Source organism: Crocuta crocuta, unplaced genomic scaffold (genome assembly GCF_008692635.1).
Source record: "Crocuta crocuta isolate KB4526 unplaced genomic scaffold, BGI_CrCroc_1.0 scaffold29, whole genome shotgun sequence".
Lineage (NCBI taxonomy): Eukaryota > Metazoa > Chordata > Mammalia > Carnivora > Hyaenidae > Crocuta > Crocuta crocuta.
Window position 1 is genome coordinate 2,582,828 of NW_027533280.1, and position 20,090 is coordinate 2,602,917.

General features: G+C 46.5%; 2 protein-coding genes and 1 long non-coding RNA gene across 3 annotated transcripts in view; 2 read left to right on the forward strand and 1 right to left on the reverse strand.

The window, feature by feature from the left end:
- LOC144218085 (RILP-like protein 1) overlaps positions 1-3,077 on the forward strand; it is a 22,797-nt gene extending 19,720 nt beyond the window's left edge. The window contains exon 5 of the mRNA XM_077747912.1: positions 2,618-3,077. Coding sequence (XP_077604038.1) covers positions 2,618-2,762 — 145 coding nt within the window. The 3' untranslated portion in view covers positions 2,763-3,077. The remainder of the gene's footprint in view (positions 1-2,617) is intronic.
- Positions 3,078-6,022: 2,945 nt separating this feature from the next.
- Positions 6,023-11,682, reverse strand: SNRNP35 (small nuclear ribonucleoprotein U11/U12 subunit 35). The gene is made up of 2 exons (XM_077747913.1): positions 11,510-11,682; positions 6,023-6,878 (listed from the first exon to the last, which is right to left on the reverse strand). Exon 2 carries the CDS (start codon positions 6,873-6,875, stop codon positions 6,138-6,140), a length of 738 nt encoding a protein of 245 aa, XP_077604039.1. The 5' UTR covers positions 6,876-6,878; positions 11,510-11,682; the 3' UTR covers positions 6,023-6,137.
- Positions 11,683-12,043: 361 nt separating this feature from the next.
- LOC144218088 (uncharacterized) lies at positions 12,044-14,199 on the forward strand. The gene is made up of 3 exons (XR_013331050.1): positions 12,044-12,117; positions 12,492-12,658; positions 14,064-14,199. It is a non-coding gene; the product is annotated as an uncharacterized LOC144218088 (long non-coding RNA).
- The last annotated feature ends 5,891 nt before the right edge of the window (positions 14,200-20,090 follow it).

A 20,090-nucleotide genomic window follows, 5' to 3' on the forward strand; every position in this document is an offset into this window, starting at 1 on the left:
GGTCATGATCTCGCGGTTCGTGGGTTCGAGCCCCGCGTCGGGCTCTGTGCTGACTGCCAGCTCAGAGCCTGGAGCCTGTTTCAATCTGTGACTCCCTCTCTCTCTGACCCTCCCCTGCTCACGCTGTCTCTCTCTCTCTCTCTCTCCTAGAAATAAATAAAAATCTTTAAAAAAAAAAACATTAAAAAAAAAAGATCCACTCTTCTCTAGTGTAACTTTATCTTGTTACCTCCTCCAAATAAGGTCGCTTTCTGAGGTCCTGGGAGTTAGTTTTACAGGGAGACAGAGTTCCCTCCATAACACCTACGATAAGCGAACCCTTCAGCTGGTCTGTGCGTGGAATGTGTTTATTTTTCATGCCTCCTCTGTTTTTATCTTCTCTGTGTCTATCTGTACCTTTCTAACCAGGATCTTTACAGCCATAATGCCCATGGTAGCCGCGGGACTGATAATAGATGACCCCTCACTGCAGCCCATCCGACGACTTGTCTCCCCTGTAGGCACTGTGTGTGTTTCCGGTTGTGTTTTGAGCTGCGCCTTTGGAATGCGTGCTGCGGCTCTGCCGAGGCTGGCCTGGCTTCCTTGGCCACTCTAGCTGCATGGCCACCAGCTGCGTGTTCCCGTTTGAAGTGGGTGCCGAGTGTGAGTCTCGACCTGCACGAGTGAGGCCGCGGAATTCTCGGCTCTGTCACCGATAATTCTTTTTGTCTTTTCTTGTTTCCGTTCTAAAAACCACCTTGTCCATGATCCAGTAAAGAAGGTGCTTTAAGTGACGGGTCAGTAATCAACGCCCACTGTGACCACCTCCCCCTTCCAGCCCCTGAGTGACACTAACGCTGTGTTTTTGACCTTCACGCCCTAGCTTTCTAAACCGCTTTGTTTTGCCGATCCTGTCGTCAGAAAGCCATTTGATCCTGTTTAAAAAAGGAAGAGCAGAGGAGGGGACCAATGCTTTGTGCCTGCGTCCCCTCGGACAGGAAGTGGCACCTGGCTTTCCTGCTTGAGTCAGGTAGAGGTGACATGTGGCAGTGGTGTGTTGCTGCTGTATTTTTGGCCAGCTAATTGCCCTGATTACACTATGGAAAGAGCTCGCAAATAACCCAGTATGAAAACTGTGCCGTCATTTGTCAGGACACATATCTGTTGTAGAGGAAAGAGACTTTAGCTGGTAGGGAGAATCTCTCCAGATATATTTGGCTTGCCCCAGCTTTACAATGAAAGACCACTTAATTCCCAGTAGGAGGTGATTGTAGGGTCCAGTAAGCACAGAATACTAAAGTCATTTTCACCCAGATGTGATTAAAACTGAGCTTCACAGGCCACAGCACTTACAAGGGGGAGGGGGGGGGGGGGAGCTAATAGGTGAACAGACAGAGGGAACTAAAAATAGTCCATCTGAAGCTTCTGTTTCTCAGCGGTGCATTCCTATTCCTGCCCCCGGGAAGCATAACGTAGCTATTATCTCTCTTACCAAGTTCAGAATCCACAATTCAAGAGTAGCAGAACTTGGTGAGAAAAGAATGAAGCTCATTAGAAAGTAGGAGTATCGAATGACAGGGAGCAGCTTAGGAAAGGCTTTTGGGAGAAATTCGAGGTGGGCCACCTCAAGTCTCCTGGCGAGGGCCCTGGTCTTTGTGGAGGTGGAGCTAAGGCAGGCCTTGTTTTAAATGGGCCAGTTCAGGGGTGTCTGGCTGGCTCAGTCGGTGGAGCGTGTGACTCTTGATCTCGGGGTCATGAGAACGAGCCCCATGTTGAGTGTGGAGCCTACTTAAAATAAAAGTTAAAAAAAATTCATGGGTGTGTTTATAAGCTTTTTGCCTGTAATTTCTACCTTCATCTTTTAGGCATCAGACGGTTCACTTTGATCAGTGATTAGCAGTCCACATCTGTTTTGAAAAGATCCCTTGGTCTCCACAAGCCACCGTCAGGCAGCAAGTCTCTGTGCTAATGTCTAACGGCTTTCACCCTTAAATCAGTTTTCAACACTGTAAACCGATGGTTTCCCCAATCTCATTCGCAGGCAGCGTTCACAGTGCTTAATCACAGAACCGTGAGCACTGTTACTTATTTTTTGGTCGTCTCATTTTTCTAAAATAACTACTTCCGACTCCTCCCTAGCAGTAACATCCAGGAAATCTGGGCTCTGATGTGCCACATAGGTAGTTTCCTGATTCCTGTTACGTAACTACCTAAAGGAAAAACACTCGTCTCTTTATGTCGGAATCATCTTAAATTCTAGGAGGCTTTCAGTCATTACTTTCTCTGCATCGTTAGGGTAAAGGAATTCCAGACCTATGTTTCTGGTCGATTTTTTTATGCCCACTGATAATGAGAAGAGTCCTTCCGCAGTGCTTAAGTAAGAGATGAGATACATCACACATCACGTACGTGCATGCCCCGTTCACACTGTGTCACCTCCAAGGTAGGGTGACAATGACATGCAGAATCCCCTGCTGCTTTCTCAAATAGCTTTGACCCGCACCCCTACCCTTCCTTTCACACCTCGGATTGATTTGCTTCCTTCCACATCTGCCGTTGTATGTCCCGGCATTGCAAAAACGCTGACGTGCACAGCAAAGACAGGCTCTCATTTCTTCCTTTCTTTCCCTTCCAAAAGGTTTAGCTTCTTCTCCCGAGATAAGAAGCGTCTGCCCAACACGCAGAGAAGCGTGCACATCCAGGAGTCCTTTGGCCAGTGGGTCAACTCACACCGTGACGACGGTTACACGGAGCAAGGACAGGAAGCGCTGCAGCACCTGTGACCGCAGCCCGCGTCTGCCCTTGGACCTGAACTGTCCACCGCCAGCAGCGGAACCTGGCAGCCGCAGGGGTCACTACCTGGCACCCTCAAGACTGATCCCTCAGACAAACTGTCTCCTTTGAGGAAGCACACTGAAAAACTGATGCCAAACTCTATAAAGAAATGTTTATTTATACCCAGGGCTATCACCGTTTATAATAGATGACTGATCCCTTAGAATATATATTTAATAATAACCATGAGCAGAGGCCAGACTTTTGCATTAACTTCAGTAACACAAGCTTCTTTAAGCCAAATACATCACATGCCACTCTAACTGCTGTTTGATTTGCTTTTTATGAATTCTGTGTGTAGCGGTTTTGTTCACCTGTGTGTCATACTTCGGTGGGAGGCAGGGAGGTGGTAGATTTTCATGAGCTCATTCATGGAATGGTCAACAGTGGTAGCATCACATATAGGATTCACCCATTAGATAAGCAGGTCCCCCAAAGTCACCGGACGGGCTGGCCTCACTTCGATGCAAAGCAACAGAAACTAAGGACAGTAGTCCTCCCACCCAGAAACCGGAGACAACTCTGCGAGAGCTGGTGGCTGTCCTTCACACCTTGTTGCTGATACTGCCCAGAGCATGTAGCGAGTGCCTTGGAATTGAGTTATGCAGCACTAACCGAAGTTGCTAAGGATGAGACATGGCAACCTTCCTCATTTCTCGTTCGTATTCCACCACCACCACCCCCCAGCCCCACTTCTTTTTTCCTTTTAGCCTTCAATCTATCAAACGCTTAGTCTCCTATAAAGAAGACAAGTGCCCTAGAGCAGATTCGGAACGGGGTCGGGCAGCCTCAGATGTGCAGGATGGGGCTGGGGTGTAGACTTGCCAGTACCAGGGTGAGGGCAGTGGGTGGAGGGGTGGCTCGGGGACTCCATGTCTGGCTGACTCACGGGGCTGTGGTGGCAGACGGAGAGCCAGAAGCCTGCACCTGCTGAGTTGGGGTTTTGCCCAAAAACCACTGTCTTTCTGTCTACCCACGGGGGACCCAGGGCACAGACTGGGTGCTGACAGATTGAGAGGCAGCATGTGCTAGCGGAGCACTCAAGTACATCGGACGGGCCCACTCTCTACACGTTCCACTCTGGTTTGCTAAGAAACCATCAGGTTGCTTTGCACAGTCCACGGGGACTCTGTTTCCAGATTGCTGAAATAATGAGCAGACAAGATAATGTTGCTTTCGTGCACTGGCTCTCAAAACTGCCTGCCCGCTGGTTTAGTCTCAGCATATAAAAGCAGGTTTACTGAGGGACTCCCCTCCCGTCCCCTGGTCACCTGTGGTTGCCCCTTCCTCAGGACCAACCAGTGTTGCCAGTTTCTTGGGTGTCCTTCCTGAAAGAGTTTATAAATATACATGCAGTTACGTAACAAAATATATTTTTTTCCTTTTTTTTTTAACATAAATGGCAGCATACTATCTATGTGCCATTCTGTACCTTCCTTTTCTTAGAATACCCTGGAAATGACTCCACGGCAGCACATAAGACAGTATGGGTCTTAACGCCCCCCACAGCATTTGGCAACGTCTGGAGACATTTTTGGTGTTTTGGTTGTCACAACTACTACTGGCATCCGCTGGGGAGGCTCCAGGGACAGTGCTCCCCATCCCACGATGCCCAGGACAGCGCCCCACAGCACAGGCTCTTCCAGCGGCAGATGTCATACAATAGTGCAAGGTGGGGGACTCCTGGCCTGCAAAATAAACTAGAAAATTGCGAGGCGAGGCAACGTAGGCCTTCGTCCTGTGGCTACTGCTAGGGTCTCTGCTGGGGGCGGGAGGAGGGCGGTTCTACCAATTTTCTGGTTTTCGTTTAGTTACCAGGGCCCATATAAGACGAAGCCAGTATGTCAAGGATGGGGTCTGCGGAGTCTAATCCACGGTGCCTTTATCATCCATGTTCTGGGACCTGGAGTTGACAGCGCTGGCTCAGATGACATAAGCACCGGGACTGATTTTTTTCTTCCGATGCCGTCTAACGACACAGCCCTAGGGTGGAGGGCTTGCTTAGCTGAAGGACCCCCCAGCTCAAGCCCCTAACACCCTTTTGGTGCCGTGAGAGGAGCCCTTTGTGCACCCTGAGTGAAATCAGAAGGGTGCTCCTACACGGCTATTTTCTGAGACGTGGGACATGGTAAGATTCTGCGCTGGAAATTTACAAAGCAAAGAGCCTATTTTTCTAGAACTGTTCTAATAGCTGACAGCAGTTTTAATATAGGGCCAGTTTCCTACCTGACAAAGAGATTCATACTCGCAATGCAAAAACCTGGTCACGAATGTGTTGAGTCTTGGTACTAAATTGTTTGCTTTGCACGAAATGTCCTGAATTTTAAGACCCTGAACTTCCAAAGACACAGCCAGTGATAAAAATGTTAAATGTCACTTTTTTGAAAACCATGTGACCAGCCTGGTACTTATTCAAAGCCCTAGGAAGAAGTTAGAGTCGATATGATCCATGCAGCCCTCCTATAAACCGGAGGCCAGATGTCTAAGAGGGAGAAGACAAATCAGTCCATCAGAACCAGACAGAAACCTTTGCATGGACTTTTCTTCATTTTCATTTCACTCTCTTTGGAGCTTCATCCTTTCAAAGGGCTGGAAGGCTGCCATAAACCAGAACCCCATAGCCCTACAACTTTGGTTCTTCGCTTTAAATACCAGCCTCCCTGCGAAAAACAGGGAGGGGGAAAAAAGGCAGTCAGCATTTGGCTCAGGAATGGAGCTCCATTTGTTCAAGGGTAGCTGGCTGCTGACCTAGACCACTGCTCACGCTGGCTTTGGTATGAAGTTCTGGACATGCTCCCTGAATTCACTTTTCTATCCCATTTTTCTTTCCATTTGGCAGGCCCCTTATGCTATAGATATACAGATGGGAAAGATACGACTTTCCCAACAACCTGGCCAGATTTGGGTTCCCAGGAGTCAGAGCAATGCAAATGATTGTCGGTCACCACTTCTTTTTTGCCAACCCCTCACAATGGTCAATCCCAATAGACGGGAGAAAATGAGAATCGCAAAACAAGTTCTCTACTGCCAATTAAAAGAGAGTGGTGGCTCCGTACACACGCCCTCCTGTATGGCTGCTGGCGAGGACGTGACTGTTTCTCGAGCTCCTTACATAATGGGTCCTTAGAACTACAAGACGAAGAGGAGAAACTGTAGTATCAGCGTGTTCAGCTTATATCTGGGTTCCAGACTGGAAAGAAAACTTAACTCCAGACCCCATCACCACCAGCAAGTTTTATTCAAGCACTGGACGTAAACTTTGCATAAAAGCCACGCATCTCTCTGAGCCTCTGTGGTGTTTCTGTCTGGGCGCTGGTGGGCCTCTACTTACTTCGGTCCCTCTTCTCCCTCCCCTTGGCTCTGTCATCTCTGAAGTCCCTCTCTCTCTCCCAGTCACTTTCTGGCCACACCCTGGGCTCTCTCTCCTGCCATCTCTTCTCCCGGCCACGGTCGTGGTCTCGATCCCTTGTCCGAGAGTCCCAGTGTCTTTCTCGGGACCGAGATCGCTCCCGCTTTTCCCTTTTTAGCTCTCTGTACTGGTCATTCTTAACAACCGGCAAATTAATGGGTTTTCGAAAAGGCCGATCACGCCCCCCAAATCTCAGTTGCCCGGATTCCTTTTTCCCCCCCAGGCCTCCCCCAAGGCGCCGAGGGATCCACCCTTTGAGGGTCCTTTCCAGTTCGTAGTCCACAAATATCTCGTGCTGGTCGATAACCAGGCCGTCTGCGTCTCGGTAAGCTTTGATCAGAGAACGCTCCTCTTTGTATTCGATGAAGGCATAGCCCTTCGAAAAGCCCGTGACCAAGTCCCTCACCAGCCGAAGCCGCCGGATGTCCCCGTAGCGGGAAAATACTTCCTTTAACTTCTCCTCTTTGGTCTGCAAGTTCAATCTTGCCACAAACAGGGTGAGGAGGGGGTCTCCCATGACCCCTTTGTTGGGGGTGTACCGTGCCAACATTGCCCTCCAGACGGCGCGGTCGTGTGGGTCCTCATCGGTGCCGTCAATGCTGCCAGCTTTGAGCGGGTCATACTCCTTGGCAATGGGCATCCAATCGTTCATGTTCTAGGAGGGATCACAGCAAGCCTTTAGGGAGCACCTACTGCGAGCCAGCCATTTAATCCTTACAACAACCCCGTGAGGCAGATACAAGTATTCACCCCTTCCTTCAATAGGGAAGGAAGCAGGATTCCCAGGACCTGAGGCCTCCCGGCTAGAAAGTGGGTAGAATGGGGATCAAAGCCAGACAGTGGGACTCCAGGATGCTCTCACCCACTGCTCCTCCGTCCCTTCCGGGAAGAAGCAGAAGGCAGCGTGCTTGAGTGTGATCCACCTGCATTATCAACCAGTTTAGTCACCTCAGGACACCTACCAACTACATTATAACGTGGAAATGTGGATCAACATCCATGCTTGCCTTTCCGACTTTAAAATGGCCCTGAGAAGGGGCGCCTGGGTGGCTCAGTCGGTTAAGTGTCCAACCTCGGCTCAGGTCATGATCTCACCTTTTGTTGAGTTCGAGCCCCACGTTGGGCTCTGTGCTGACAGCTCAGAGCCTGGAACCTGCTTCAGATTCTGTGTCTCCCTCTCTTTCTTTGCCCCTCTCCCCTCCCTCCCCTGCTGGTGCTCTGTCTCTCTCTGTCTCTCAACAATAAATAAATGTTAAAATTTTTTTTTTCTTTAAATGGCCCTAAGACGGGGCACCTGGGTGCCTGGGTGGCTCAGTGGGTTAAGCACCCAACTTCAGCTCAGGGCATGATCTCATGGTTCGGTTCATGAGTTTGAGCCCAGCATCAGGCCCTCTGCTGTCAACGCAGAGCTCACTTTGGGTCCTCTGTCTCCTTCTCTCTCTCTGCCCCTCCCCACTCCCAAAATAAACAAATATTTAAAAAAAAAAAAAACGGTCACAGGAAAACTAGCCTGGAAACTGCTATGGAAAATGGTGTTTTTAAAAACTTTTCTACCAAGAATTTCAAACATGTAGAGAGAATGGTATAACCCTCCACAAACTCATCACCTGACTCTGACCAACACGTGCCCAGTCTTGTTTCACCTGTGTGGCAACTCCCATCCCCACGCCTAGATTACTCTGAAGGAAAGTCTAGATATTACATCGCTCATCTGTAAATGCTTTGGTATGCATCATTAAAAGAATAGAAAGATAAGGACTTAAAAAAAAAAACACTACAAGGGAAAATGGTGCTTTTAATGTAGTATTTTGCAACAGGTAGCAAAGCCAAAAAGCTACAGTGACTCAGCAGCAACAGGCTCCTTGGTTCAAAAAGGAATATGGGATTTCTTCCCAATTCCTTGGCTGATAATCTGTTTATGTCTCTAAGCATGGGAACTAATTACAATGATAATCTTAGCCAAAAGCATAGTGCAATTGTCTTTCTGATACATTATAATTTTTTTTGAAAGAGGATGGAAAGTGTAAATTCAGAGGAGAGGCTAATACATGGTAATTGATTCACATTCTGGTGAATCTGCTGGAATAATCCACACTTGCCAACATTTCAAACACTGCTACCACTCATGTGACCACCTCTGTAAAACTTTAGAGCCAATACTGAAATATGTTTCCTTAAAACCAGGACTCCAGGGGTGCCTGGGTGGCTCAGGTCATGATTTCACAGTCTGTGAGTTTGGGCCCCGCTTTGGGTTCTGTGCCGACAGCTTAGACCCTGGAGCCTGCTTCAGATTCTGTGTCTGCCTCTTTCCCTGCCCCTCCCCCTGATCTCTCTCTGAGAAATAATAAATGAGTAAACTTATAAAAACAAAAACAAAAAACCAGGACGCCAGGCACCTGGCTGGCTCAGTCAGTAGAGCACATGATTCTTGATCTACATGTTGTGAGTTCAAGCCCCAGTCTGGGTGTAGAGCTTACTTTAATAATAAAAATTTGGGGTGGGGGGGAAATAAATTAATTACATAAATAAATACAAATTTAGGGGTCCCTGGGTGTCTCAGTCAGTTGAGTGTCCAACTTCGGCTCAGGTCACAATCTCACAGTTCGTCAGTTTGAGCCCCACATCAGGCTCTGTGCTGACAGCTCAGAGCCTGGAGCCTGCTTTAGATTCTGTGTCTCCCTGTGTCTCTGCCCCTCCCCTGCTCACACTCTGTTATTCTCTCAAAAATAAACATTTAAAAAAAATTTTAATAAAAATTTAAACATTTTAAAACTGGGACTCTGTCAAATTCATATAGTAATCCTCATCCATTAACAACATCCTTTCATGATATTTACTCATTAAAACATGGGGCACCTGAGTGGCTCAGTCTGTTTTCCCGAACACACAGTAAACACTCTTCGGTCTAGTGTCTGCTTCACTTTCTCTCCAGATTCTAGGCTACTGCCTGATAAACACTGGGGAACCGAATTAACTCCAATCAAAATTCAGTGAAGTTTTTCTTTTGTCCAAATCAGACAAAAAGGATGACTTCACTGCGAACTGAGAGGCAAAACAACTTTATACTGTCTGCCACCAGACTGTGAAAGGAGGGTATACATGCCTGTCCTCGCTGACTGGCACCTGTGGACGAGGCTTTGCTAAAAGAATGATGAACAGCTGGAGCAATGAGACATGCGAGGATTTCAGGCCCCTCGGGGCGCTGCCTCTAAGTCTTGTGTCTCTTCTCTCTTGTGGCTGTAATTTCTCCATATTTATGAATGCCATTTCCAATGAAGAATGAGAAACACAAAAAAGGCTTTCTTTTGGGGGGCGCTTGGACGGCTCAGTCGGTTGAGCGTCTCACTTTGGCTCAGGTCATGATCTCACCCTTCTGTCCGCACAGAGCCGGCTTTGGATCCTCTGTCCAACCTCTCTTTCAGCCCCTACCCTGCTCAAGTGCACACGGGTGCTCTCTCTCTCTCTCTCAAAAATAAACATTAAAGAAAGAAAAAAAAAAAAAAAGGCTTTCTTTTGCCCCAAATCACAGGGCTAAGAAGGACCCCGACCCCACCACCAGTGGGAAAGAATCCTTTTCCCAATCAAGAAAAGGTCATAAATATCCACCAAATGAAACTGATATTATTCTACACCAGAGTTCCTGTTCAAAGCCTTAAGAATTCTTCAAATTAAGGGCGCCTGGGTGGCTCAGTCGGATAAGCATCCGACTTCAGCTCAGGTCCTGATCTCATGGTTCGTGGGTTCAAGCTTCACGTTGGGCTCTGTGCTGACAGCTCAGAGACTAGAGCCTGTCTTTGGATTCTGTGTCTCCCCTCTCTCTCTGACCCTCCCCTGCTCACACTGTCTCTATCTTTCAGGGGAAAAGAAAAAAAAAAAAACATTAAAAAAAAAATTCTTCAAATTAAAATCTGAAGAGAATAACAAAGGGATAATCTGAATTTTCTGATACTCCCTCATCTGTGTACTTCTGTCAATACTACAAAAGGGCACCTGGATGGCTCAGTCGTTAAGCAGCTGCCTCCTGGTTTCAGCTAGCTTCATGATCTTGTGGTTCCTGAGTTCGGACCCCACATCAGGCTCTGTGCTGACAGTGCGGAACCTGCTTGGGATTCTCTCTCTCTCGCTCGCTCTCTCTCTCTCTCTGCCCCACTGTTGTTTGTGAGCTCTCTCTAAATAATTTTTTTTCTTTTTTTTTAAGTACTAAATGCCTAGAAACCAGCAGGCTTCATGGCTACTCGTCTACCTGGGAGTATTCGCTCCTTTGCAGCATTATGTTGAGATTTCCCACAATTTCTTTGCATTTTTATTTAAAAAAAAGAAAGAAATTTTTATGTTTTATTTATTTCTGAGCCAGAGAGAGAGAGAGAGAGAGAGAGAGACAGCGTGAGCAGGGGAGGGTCAGAGAGAGAGGGAGATACAGAATCTGAAGCAGGCTCCAGGCTCTGAGGTGTCAGCACAGAGCCCGACGCGGGGCTCGAACCCACGAATCGAAAGATCATGACCTGAGCCAGAGTCAGCCGCTTAACCAACTGAGCCACCCGGGCGCCCCATGGATTTTTAGATTCAGTCATTTCATAAACAGGGATGAGCTGTGAAAGATGAGTGGTGGGGGATGGAGGGGGATGGGGACAATTAATCATTAAAGACCAAAGTGTGGAAAGTGAACGAGAACGTTGGATCGGAGACAAAACACCAGGTTTAAGACCGAGGCCCACCGTGGGGAAAATTTAATCATCTGTAAAAGGTGGCTACATGCCACTCGACTACGTTTTTGTGAAGATTAGATAGAACAGTGTCCGTGAAGGTGCCCTATAATTATACATTATAGGTCCGTTAAGTAAGAAAACACCGAACAAAGGGAGCCTCTCCTTACTGTGTCCGCGGAGTTCGAATATTCGCGCGCTCTGCATTCAGGTGAGAAATAAAACTCAAGCCAGACCCACGGAACCCTCCCGAGCATGCGCGGTGGCGCCGTGGACGCTAAGGCGGAAGTCTGGGTGGAAAAGCCCACACCCCCCAAAACCCGGAGTGCCTTCGCCTTGACAGCGGGCCCTCCCCGACCTCTCACATTTTCAGTGGGCGAAGGGGACAAGGGGCCCTTCTTCCACCCAAGCTGTAGCTCTCGCTCTCCGCAACACAAGCCAAAAAGGGCTCCCCGTTTGCCAGGCTTCAACATGGCGGCCCTTACAGGAGCGGACGCACTGTCCGGGCCGAATTCCCTCGTCCTTCCCGCCGGAGTGGGCCCTGCTGCCACCAAGCCGCTGCCACCAAGCCGCTCCCACTCACCTCAGAAAGGCGTGAGACTCCCTTCCCACCGAAGTTAGCACCAGACTCGAAGCGCCGGTAGATTCCTCTCGCCCGTCTGAGCGGAGCTTTATATTCGAAGAAGCAGATTCGCCACGGGCAGTGATTTTTTTTTTTTTTTTTCCCAAACAACTTAGTCCACGTGTATTGAGAGTCGACTGTACATCATCCCCGAAGAGAATGAGCTTTCCATTTTTCTGATTGTTTTGCACGAAGACAGAAACTACTAAATTGAACACTTAAGTTGAAAGAGTATCGAAAGTGCAGTTAGTGGTCTGGGCGTGGCCGAATCGCCCTCCGCCGCGAAGGGATCTGTCCGCGCAGCGGGAGTGTCAAGTCTCAGACGCACGTTAGGAATTGGCTTATATTGTAGTGTCTTCAAAAGATGCGTGTGCTGGTTCACACCAAAGAAGAAAAGGGGTCACGGAAGGGTTGACAACCCTGACTCCATCTTGCGACAGCCACCATTTTGTGGAGTTCCTCGAGGAGCAGCCACCTCTTGGAATCATGATAAACATTCCGAGGTTTGAACACCCGGAAAGTTACCCTCGTCTCACAATACTGAGCAAAAGAGGTCAATCGATCACTGGGTAACCCATACCAACTGAAATTTCTCCCTTGCTGGGGTTTTAAGCTTTAAAAACACCTCTGCGGGGGCACCTGAGTCACTCGGTCGATTGAGCACCGGACTTCCGCTCTGGTCAGGATGTCGCGATAGACGAGTTCGAGCCCCGCGTCGGGCTCTGTGCCGACAGCCCAGAGCCTGGATCCTGCTTCGGATTCTGTGTTTCCCTCTCTCTGCCCCTCTCCCATTCATGCTCTGTCTCTCTCTGTCTCAAAAATAAACATTAAAAAAAATTTTTTTTTTTAAAAAAACACCTCTGCAGACGGGCACACCGACTTAGACGCCTTTCCCAGTTTGCAAACCCAAAGAAATATTTGACTCCTTTTTCATCGCTTATAGGCTCGCTCCTGAGGTTTTCGCTTAACAGCTTGGAGCCGAAGATGGGATATGAAGGGACCTTGGCACCTCCTGCGAATCTCTGGACCTGCCTAAACGAGGCCCACAGCCCAGTGTTGTTTCTCTTCCGGTGGCTCCTATAATCCCGGACTGGGAGTGGGGGATGACAGGTACGTTCCATTCACATCCCCAACCACCCACTTTGGTAGAATTTGGGAGACTTTTCTGCTAGCAACTCAGGGAAAGATCCCTTCAATACAGAATAGGTACCAATCTTGCAGAAAGAGCTCGTGGGGATCAGCCATCTGGTTGTATATATAGAAACTAGGGCCCAGGGAGTTTCCTCCACCTGGGCACAAATCACTAAAGGTCATTTATTTAAAACTTCACCGGTCCCTTTGGGGGCACCTTTGATATCCCTAAATTCGTGTATTTAAGAGCACAGTTGGAAAGGTGAAACTATCATACTTTACAAAATCAATGGAAACCTGTTTCTATGGGTACTTTTGGAAGTAGTCCCCTAAAGAACAGACTCAGTATAGCCTCTGCAAAAGGGAAAAAAAACAAAAACAAAAACAAAACCCTCAAAAATCAAAGAAAGACTAAAACAATGAGAACAACTCAATCCCAAATCAAAAATGACCCACTCATCTTCCATCCAGTTCGCTGCCCCCCACTGCATGCCTTCTATTTCCTCCGCTGTGTATGCAGGTCTTTCCAGACTTCCTTATTCTCCTCTGAAATGTCTCCTTCCCCAGCCCTGCCACCATCTACACTCCCAAAACTAACATCATAGCAAAGTCAAAGTTACTAGCCCTAATCCCAATAATCTGGTCCTTTCTTTCATCCTCTGATGAACTTCTAAATCTTGCAAGACTTTCCTGATCCAAAAGAAAATCCAGAAGAGTTCATGTCGCAACTTATTTGGACTATCAGTGCCTATAATCCAGGCCCTTCTGACCTTTACCAACTAGTACGCATGCTTGTTGGACCTATACAGGCCCCAGAATGGATGAATAAGGCTGCACGGGAAGACCCCCTACAGGATTTTAAATTTCCACATAATGAGGCCCCAGAAAAAAAAAACCAAAAACAAAAAACCTCTGATATAGCTGCACATTTAGTCAAAATGATCCTCCATATCTGGAGAGCTCAAAATAAATTAGAAAGCAGTACAAATAGATAAATAAAACCTTGGACATTTCAAAAAGGTAACATATAAATGATGGCTCCAAAAGAACAAAAATCTCAAAAACAAATCCTTTATCAGATTAGAGATGTGCCAAGGACAAAAAGGGGAATTTTCCCTTTCTCTTAGCAAACACTTATAACACGTCAGAATGAAGATGGTTTTATTCTTACAGACACTAGAGCACCTTATTCAGGCCTCAATCCCAATCTGTTTTCCAGTCCCCTGCCTCAGGAATACATTTAACCATGATCAGGGTCATTAATCAGCCACCAACTATCCACATTATCTCAACCCCTAGAGTTTATTCTTGGCACTCAGCAAGGCAACAATTCCTTTTTATTGGTGTCCTCATCCTCAGCATTTCCTTTTTTTTTTTTAAGTAGGTTCCATGTCCAATTTGGGGCTTGAACTCTGGACTCCGAGATCAAGAGTCACTTGCTCTATGGACTGAACCAGCTAGGCACACCACCACTTTTCTTAGGAAGAAATTTTTTGCAGGCTCACCAGACCCATATTTCCTTTGACCAAGAAAATAGAATGCTATTAGATCTGCCTTCTCAATCTTCAGAATTCCTAATTCTACCGATCTGCTCAGGACTGCCCTCCAGTCAGTCTACTGCCCGCCCCATTCCTAAATGCACTCCCTGATCAATTGTGGGCCACCTCTTCCCCCGATATAGGACATATAACCTTGGTTCCCCAATAACTATTCAAATTGATCCATTAAAGGCCTTACCCAATATTAAGCAGTACCCGTTAAGCCTTATGGCCATTATAAGAATAACTCCTGCTATTCAAGACTTTATCAACAAAGGATTTATCATCTCCATTACTAGTCCTTGTACCCCCATTTTTCTAGTTAAAAAACCCCATAATAGAAGAAGGTATCTTGTGCAAGACCTTAGGGCAATTATCAATACAGTCACACCCTGACACACATTGCTCCTGACTCCCACACCCTCCTCTCTATTACACCAGCTGCAGCCACTACTTTTTCTGTCGTTGCCCTTGTGCAGTGCCTTTTTCAGCATCCCTGTCGACCCCCAAAGTCAGTGTCTTTCTACTTTTACATGGAACAGTCAACAACCCACTTGGATAATCCTACCCCAGGGATATACTGAAAGCCCTACCTATTTCTCTCAGACCCTCCATGCTGACCTACAAGATCTTGATTTCCCTGGGATATCTACACTTTACAATATATAGACAATTTATTATTATGTTCTACCCTAAAGGCCTGTGGTACTGACCCTAAATGCCTTCTGAAACAATTAGCCAGCAAAGGACACAAAGTAGCTAAAGATAAATGGCAACTCTGTTCTGCCTCAGTCAAATTCCTAGGCCACCTTTCTGCCAGGTGGGCTAAAAATAGAACCAGACAGAATTACTACCTTCACCCAGTTCTCTCAACCCCAGACCAAAAGACAATTACACGGTTTCCTGGGTCTTGCTAGATACTGTTGCCCTTAGATTCCCTTTTATTCTCTCAGCTCAACCCTTATAATAAGGCTTTGATACTTCTACCACTCCAGACTCGATCCCATCTTCTTAAGAGGCCCCCCCCCTTTTTTTTAAGTTTGTTTATTTAAGTAATCTCTATACCCAATGTGGGTGCTTGAACTTGACCTGAGATCAAGAGTTGCATGCTCTTGGGGCAACTGGATGGCTCAGGTCATGATCTTGCAGTTAGTGAGTTTGAGCCCTGTGTCAGGCTCTGTGCTGACAGCTCAGAGCCTGGAACCTGCTTTGGATTCTGTGTCTCCCTCTCTCTCTCTGCCCCTCCCCTGCTTGTGCTCTGTCTCTCTCTCAAAATAAATATTAAAAAAGAAAAAAAAAGTTGCATGCTCTTCCGACTGAGGCAGCCAGACACCTGCCTTTATATCTTTAAAAAACAGGGGCGCCTGGGTGGCTTAGTCAGTTAAGTGTCTGACTATGGCTCAGGTCATGATCTCACTGTTCGTGGGTTCAAGCCACACATTGACTCTGCACTGTCAGTCCAGAGCCTGCTTGGGATTCTCTCTGTCCCTTCCTCACTCACACTTTGTCTCCCTCTCTTTCTTTTTCTTTTTCTTTTTTTTTAAATTTTTTAATGTTTTATTTATTTCTGAGAGAGAGAGAGACAGCGTGAGCAGGGGAGGGTCAGAGAGAGAGGGAGACACAGAATCTGAAGCAGGCTCCAGGCTCCAAGCTGGCTGTCAGCACAGAGCCTGACACGGGGCTCGAACCCACGAACCGTGAGATCATGACCTGAGCCGAAGTCGGACGCTCAACCGACGAAGCCACCCAGTTGCCCCTGTCTCCCTCTCTTTCTGAAAAACAAATACATAGACTTAAAACAGCAACAACAAAAAAAGCTCATCTCTTCTCCAACTCTAGGACACCCTGATTACCAAGTGCCTTTTTTCCTTTTTGTCCATATGAACATCCTTTCCCAAAAGCATGGAGGCCTACAATGCCCCCTTGGATATTATCGTCTTCAGTTAGACCCTGTGGCCAAAGGTTCACCTCCCTGCCTCTGTGCCTTAACAACCGCCCTCTATACTCATTACTGCCACCAAAAACCGAATACTAGATTCTCCCCCTACAGGTATTAGGCCCACATACAATTAAAACTCTCTTAGACCCGCACCACACACAACCCGTATCTGCCAGTTGACTTAGAAAATTTGAACCCTGGTTTCTTGCATCTTCAAACATTTTAGTCTCACTGTCCCCCTCTCAATCCTTCTATCTTATGTCCTTTACCCCTCAAAAACTCAACTGAACACAGCTGCATCCTTGTAGCTGACTCATTACTTACCCCTTGATTAGAACTTCATGAAGTTCCCTTCCCAAATACAGATTTCGGGATTCTCTCTCTCCCTCTCTCTCTCCTCCCCTATTTGCTTGTGTCCGCACATGTAGCACTCTCTTCCCTCTCTTAATAATAAATAAAATCTTTTAAAAAATACATATTAAAACTACTTGATACCATTCTCCTTCCCTCCAGCTTAGCTATTATAAAACTTCAAGCCCATTTCAAGCTAGATACCTCTGAAGCCAAGGGCGATCATGATGCTGACCCGGCCACCAAAGATGTGACACTTTAAACTTCTGACTCACAAATGTCCATCTGTATGACACATAGGACACAAATAAAATGGTCCTATGGGCACAATACTATTGACAGCCAACTCCAACTATTGCCCAACAGGTATTTCAAAATGTACAATTTAGCCCCTTGCACAATCCTGGGAAACCATATCACACTGCATTGGGTCAAGTTCCTCTTCTCAGTGGGCCTTTTGACATCTGGCAAATTGATTTCATCCAGTTTCCTCAACGGTAATGATCTGTATGTTTCTCACCGGACCGAGGCATTTCCTTGCAACCAAGCAATTGCAAAAACAGTGGCCAAAAACCCATTAGAAAAAAATCATTCCCAATTGGTGTATTCCTTGACAGCTACACGGTGATTAAGGAATACATTTTTTCTGGTCAAATTGTCTGAGAGTTCTGTCAAATCTGGCCATCTTTCAACATTGTCATCGCTCCTACCATCCTCGATATTCAGAGGAGCAGTTGAACACTCTAAGCACAATCAAGACTCAGTTGGCCGAACCAACCTCTGCCTTTGATCTACCACAGCCCAAACCCTTGTCTCTTGTTCTTTTAAATCTAAGATCTACCCCTACTAGAAGATGATTCCACTCAGAATCATCACCGAGTGCCTTATGAACATAGTTGAGGATCCTTTTACCTCTACTTTGTTATAAGGAGAAATTCTTCAGTACAGAATATATATGGAAGGCCAAATTTGTTAAAGATTCATTTAAAAAAAATTTAACGTTTTTATTTATTATTGAGAGACAGAGCATGAGCATGGGAGGGGCAGTGAGAGGGGGAGACACAATCTGAAGCAGGCTCCAGGCTCTGAGCTGGCTGTCAGCACAGAGCCCAACGCAGACTCGAACTAATGAACCGTGAGATCATGACCTGAACTGAAGTTGGATGCTTAACCGACTGAGCCACCCAGGTGCCCCTAAAGATTCATTTCATTTCATTTTTTGTTGTTTTATTTATTTCTGAGAGAGAGAGACAGCATGAGCAGGGGAGGGTCAGAGAGAGAAGGAGACACAGAATATGAAACAGGCTCCAGTCTCCGAGCTGTCAGAACAGAACCCAACACAGGGCTCGAACCCACAAACTGTGAGATCATGACCTGAGCCGAAGTCGGATGCTTAAACAACTGAGCCCCCCAAGGCGCCCCTAAAGATTCATTCTCAAGAGTGCTCCCAGGAGACAAAGAAAATACTCACACCCTTAAGCCTGGAGACCAAATATATTGGAGGACACATCAACTTAAAGATTCTTTGCAGCCGAGATGGAAAGGGCTCTACCAGGTGTTGTTAAGCACTGTGCGTGCAGCAAAGCTACCAGGGGGATGACTCACAGGTAGATTCGTGTTTCTCATTTGAAAAGGGCTCCAGATCCTGAAAACAACTTTCGGACCCAGAACTGAAGTAGACAATATCTGATCCCAAAAGCTGATACCCAAAATTTAGGACCAAACCAGAACCCTCCTTTTACTTGAATTCTTGTTTTTTTCCTTTTGTCTCATTTCCACCACCCAAGATAGGCCTGAAGTTATTCATGACTTCTGCCTGCTCCCTTGGTTCAAGTTCTTAACTAAAGACTTCCTTACTAACGCTTAGGCTTTAAGAAGACTTGCCACTGGGGCACCTGGCTGGCTCAGTCGGTACAGTATGCAACTCTTGACCGTGGGGTTGTGAATTCAAGCCTCACATTGGGGATAGAGATTACTTTAAAAAATTAAATAATTTTTTTAAATAATAATAAGACTTGACACCCTGTAGTCTCTACCCTTGGTTCTTAACTCCTATACAAATTCAAGATGAAAAACCAGTTAACAATATTGTTACTACCAAGTGCCACCAAAGAGAGAACCGCCTCTGATTGGAATACTGACTCCGTTGTTAAGCTCTCCCAACCATAACCCAGGGGACCTCCCTGTGACCAAAGAATTGTTGTGTGTGTCCTCATAAACCCACAGCAGACATCCCAACCAAATACAAAATGCTCCCTTTTAACTCCTCTGTTCAATAAAAATGCCCCACAGATTAAGATCACGTGCAGTGCCTCTAATCAAATACCATTCCTCCTCCGCCCCAGAGGCATCCTAACCCCATTTCCTTTAACCTCCTTTCCCTGTTTTGCCATTATCCCTATCCCTAATTTCATTTCCTGTGTAAGATATGTCCACCTGGGACCTAGTGTGGTCTCTACAGACATAAATCTCACCTTTGTATTAGCTGATTGCTGTAATCTTGTCAAACTGCAGCTGGTTTTTAAAGATATAAAGGCAGGCGCCTGGCTGGCTCAGTAGGAAAAGCAAGTAACTCTTTTTTTATTTTTAATGTTTTATTTATTTTTGAGAGAGAGAGAGAGAGACAGCGTGAGCAGGGAGGGGCAGAGAGAGAGGGAGACACAGAATCTGAAGCAGCTCCAGGCTCTGAGCTGTCAGCACAGAGCCTGACACAGGGCTCGAACCCACGAACTGTGAGATCATGACCTGAGCTGAAGTCAGAGGCTTAACTGACTGAGCCACCCAGGCACCCCTTTTTTAGTATTTATTTATTTTACTTGGGGCGCCTGGGTGGCTCAGTCGGTTAAGTGTTCAAGTTAAGCTCAGGTCATGATCTCATGGGTTCATGAATTGAAGCCCTGTGTCGGGCTCTGTGCTGACAGCTTGGAGTCTGGAACCTGCTTTGGATTCTGTCTCCCTCTCTCTGCCCCTTCCCTGCTTGTGTGCTCAGTCTGTTTCTCTCTCAAAAATAAACATTAAAAAAATTTTTTTAAATAAATTTTTATTTTAAGAGACAGAGTGTGGGCAGGGGAAGGAAGGACTCAGGCAACAAAGGACTCCATTGTAATGAATTTCCTCCACCATAACTGATCAGTGGGAAATGAAGAAGAGAAGGGGCCCTGCAGGGAAGGGTTGACAACCCTGACTCCATCTTGCAACGGCTGCCATTTTGTGGAATTCTCCAAAGAGCAGCCACTTCCTGGAATCATGATAAACGTCTCAGTGTTTAGGCATCTGGAAAGTTCCACCTGTCTCACAATACTGAGCAAAACCAGTCAGCCAGTCACTGAGTGACCCATACCAACTGAAATTTCTCCCTTGCTGTAAAGTCTTAAAAATAAAATAAGCTTTAAAAATAACCACCTCTCCTTGTCTTCTTTGAACAGGCACACCAACTGAGTTGGATTGTCCTTCAGGATTTGCAAACCTAAATAAAGATTTGTACTTGCTCATAGGCTTACTCCTGAACTTTTTCTTTAACAACGTGAAATTTTGTACATTTTCCCAACCCCTAAATTTAATAAATTCACTTTTGGCACAAGCA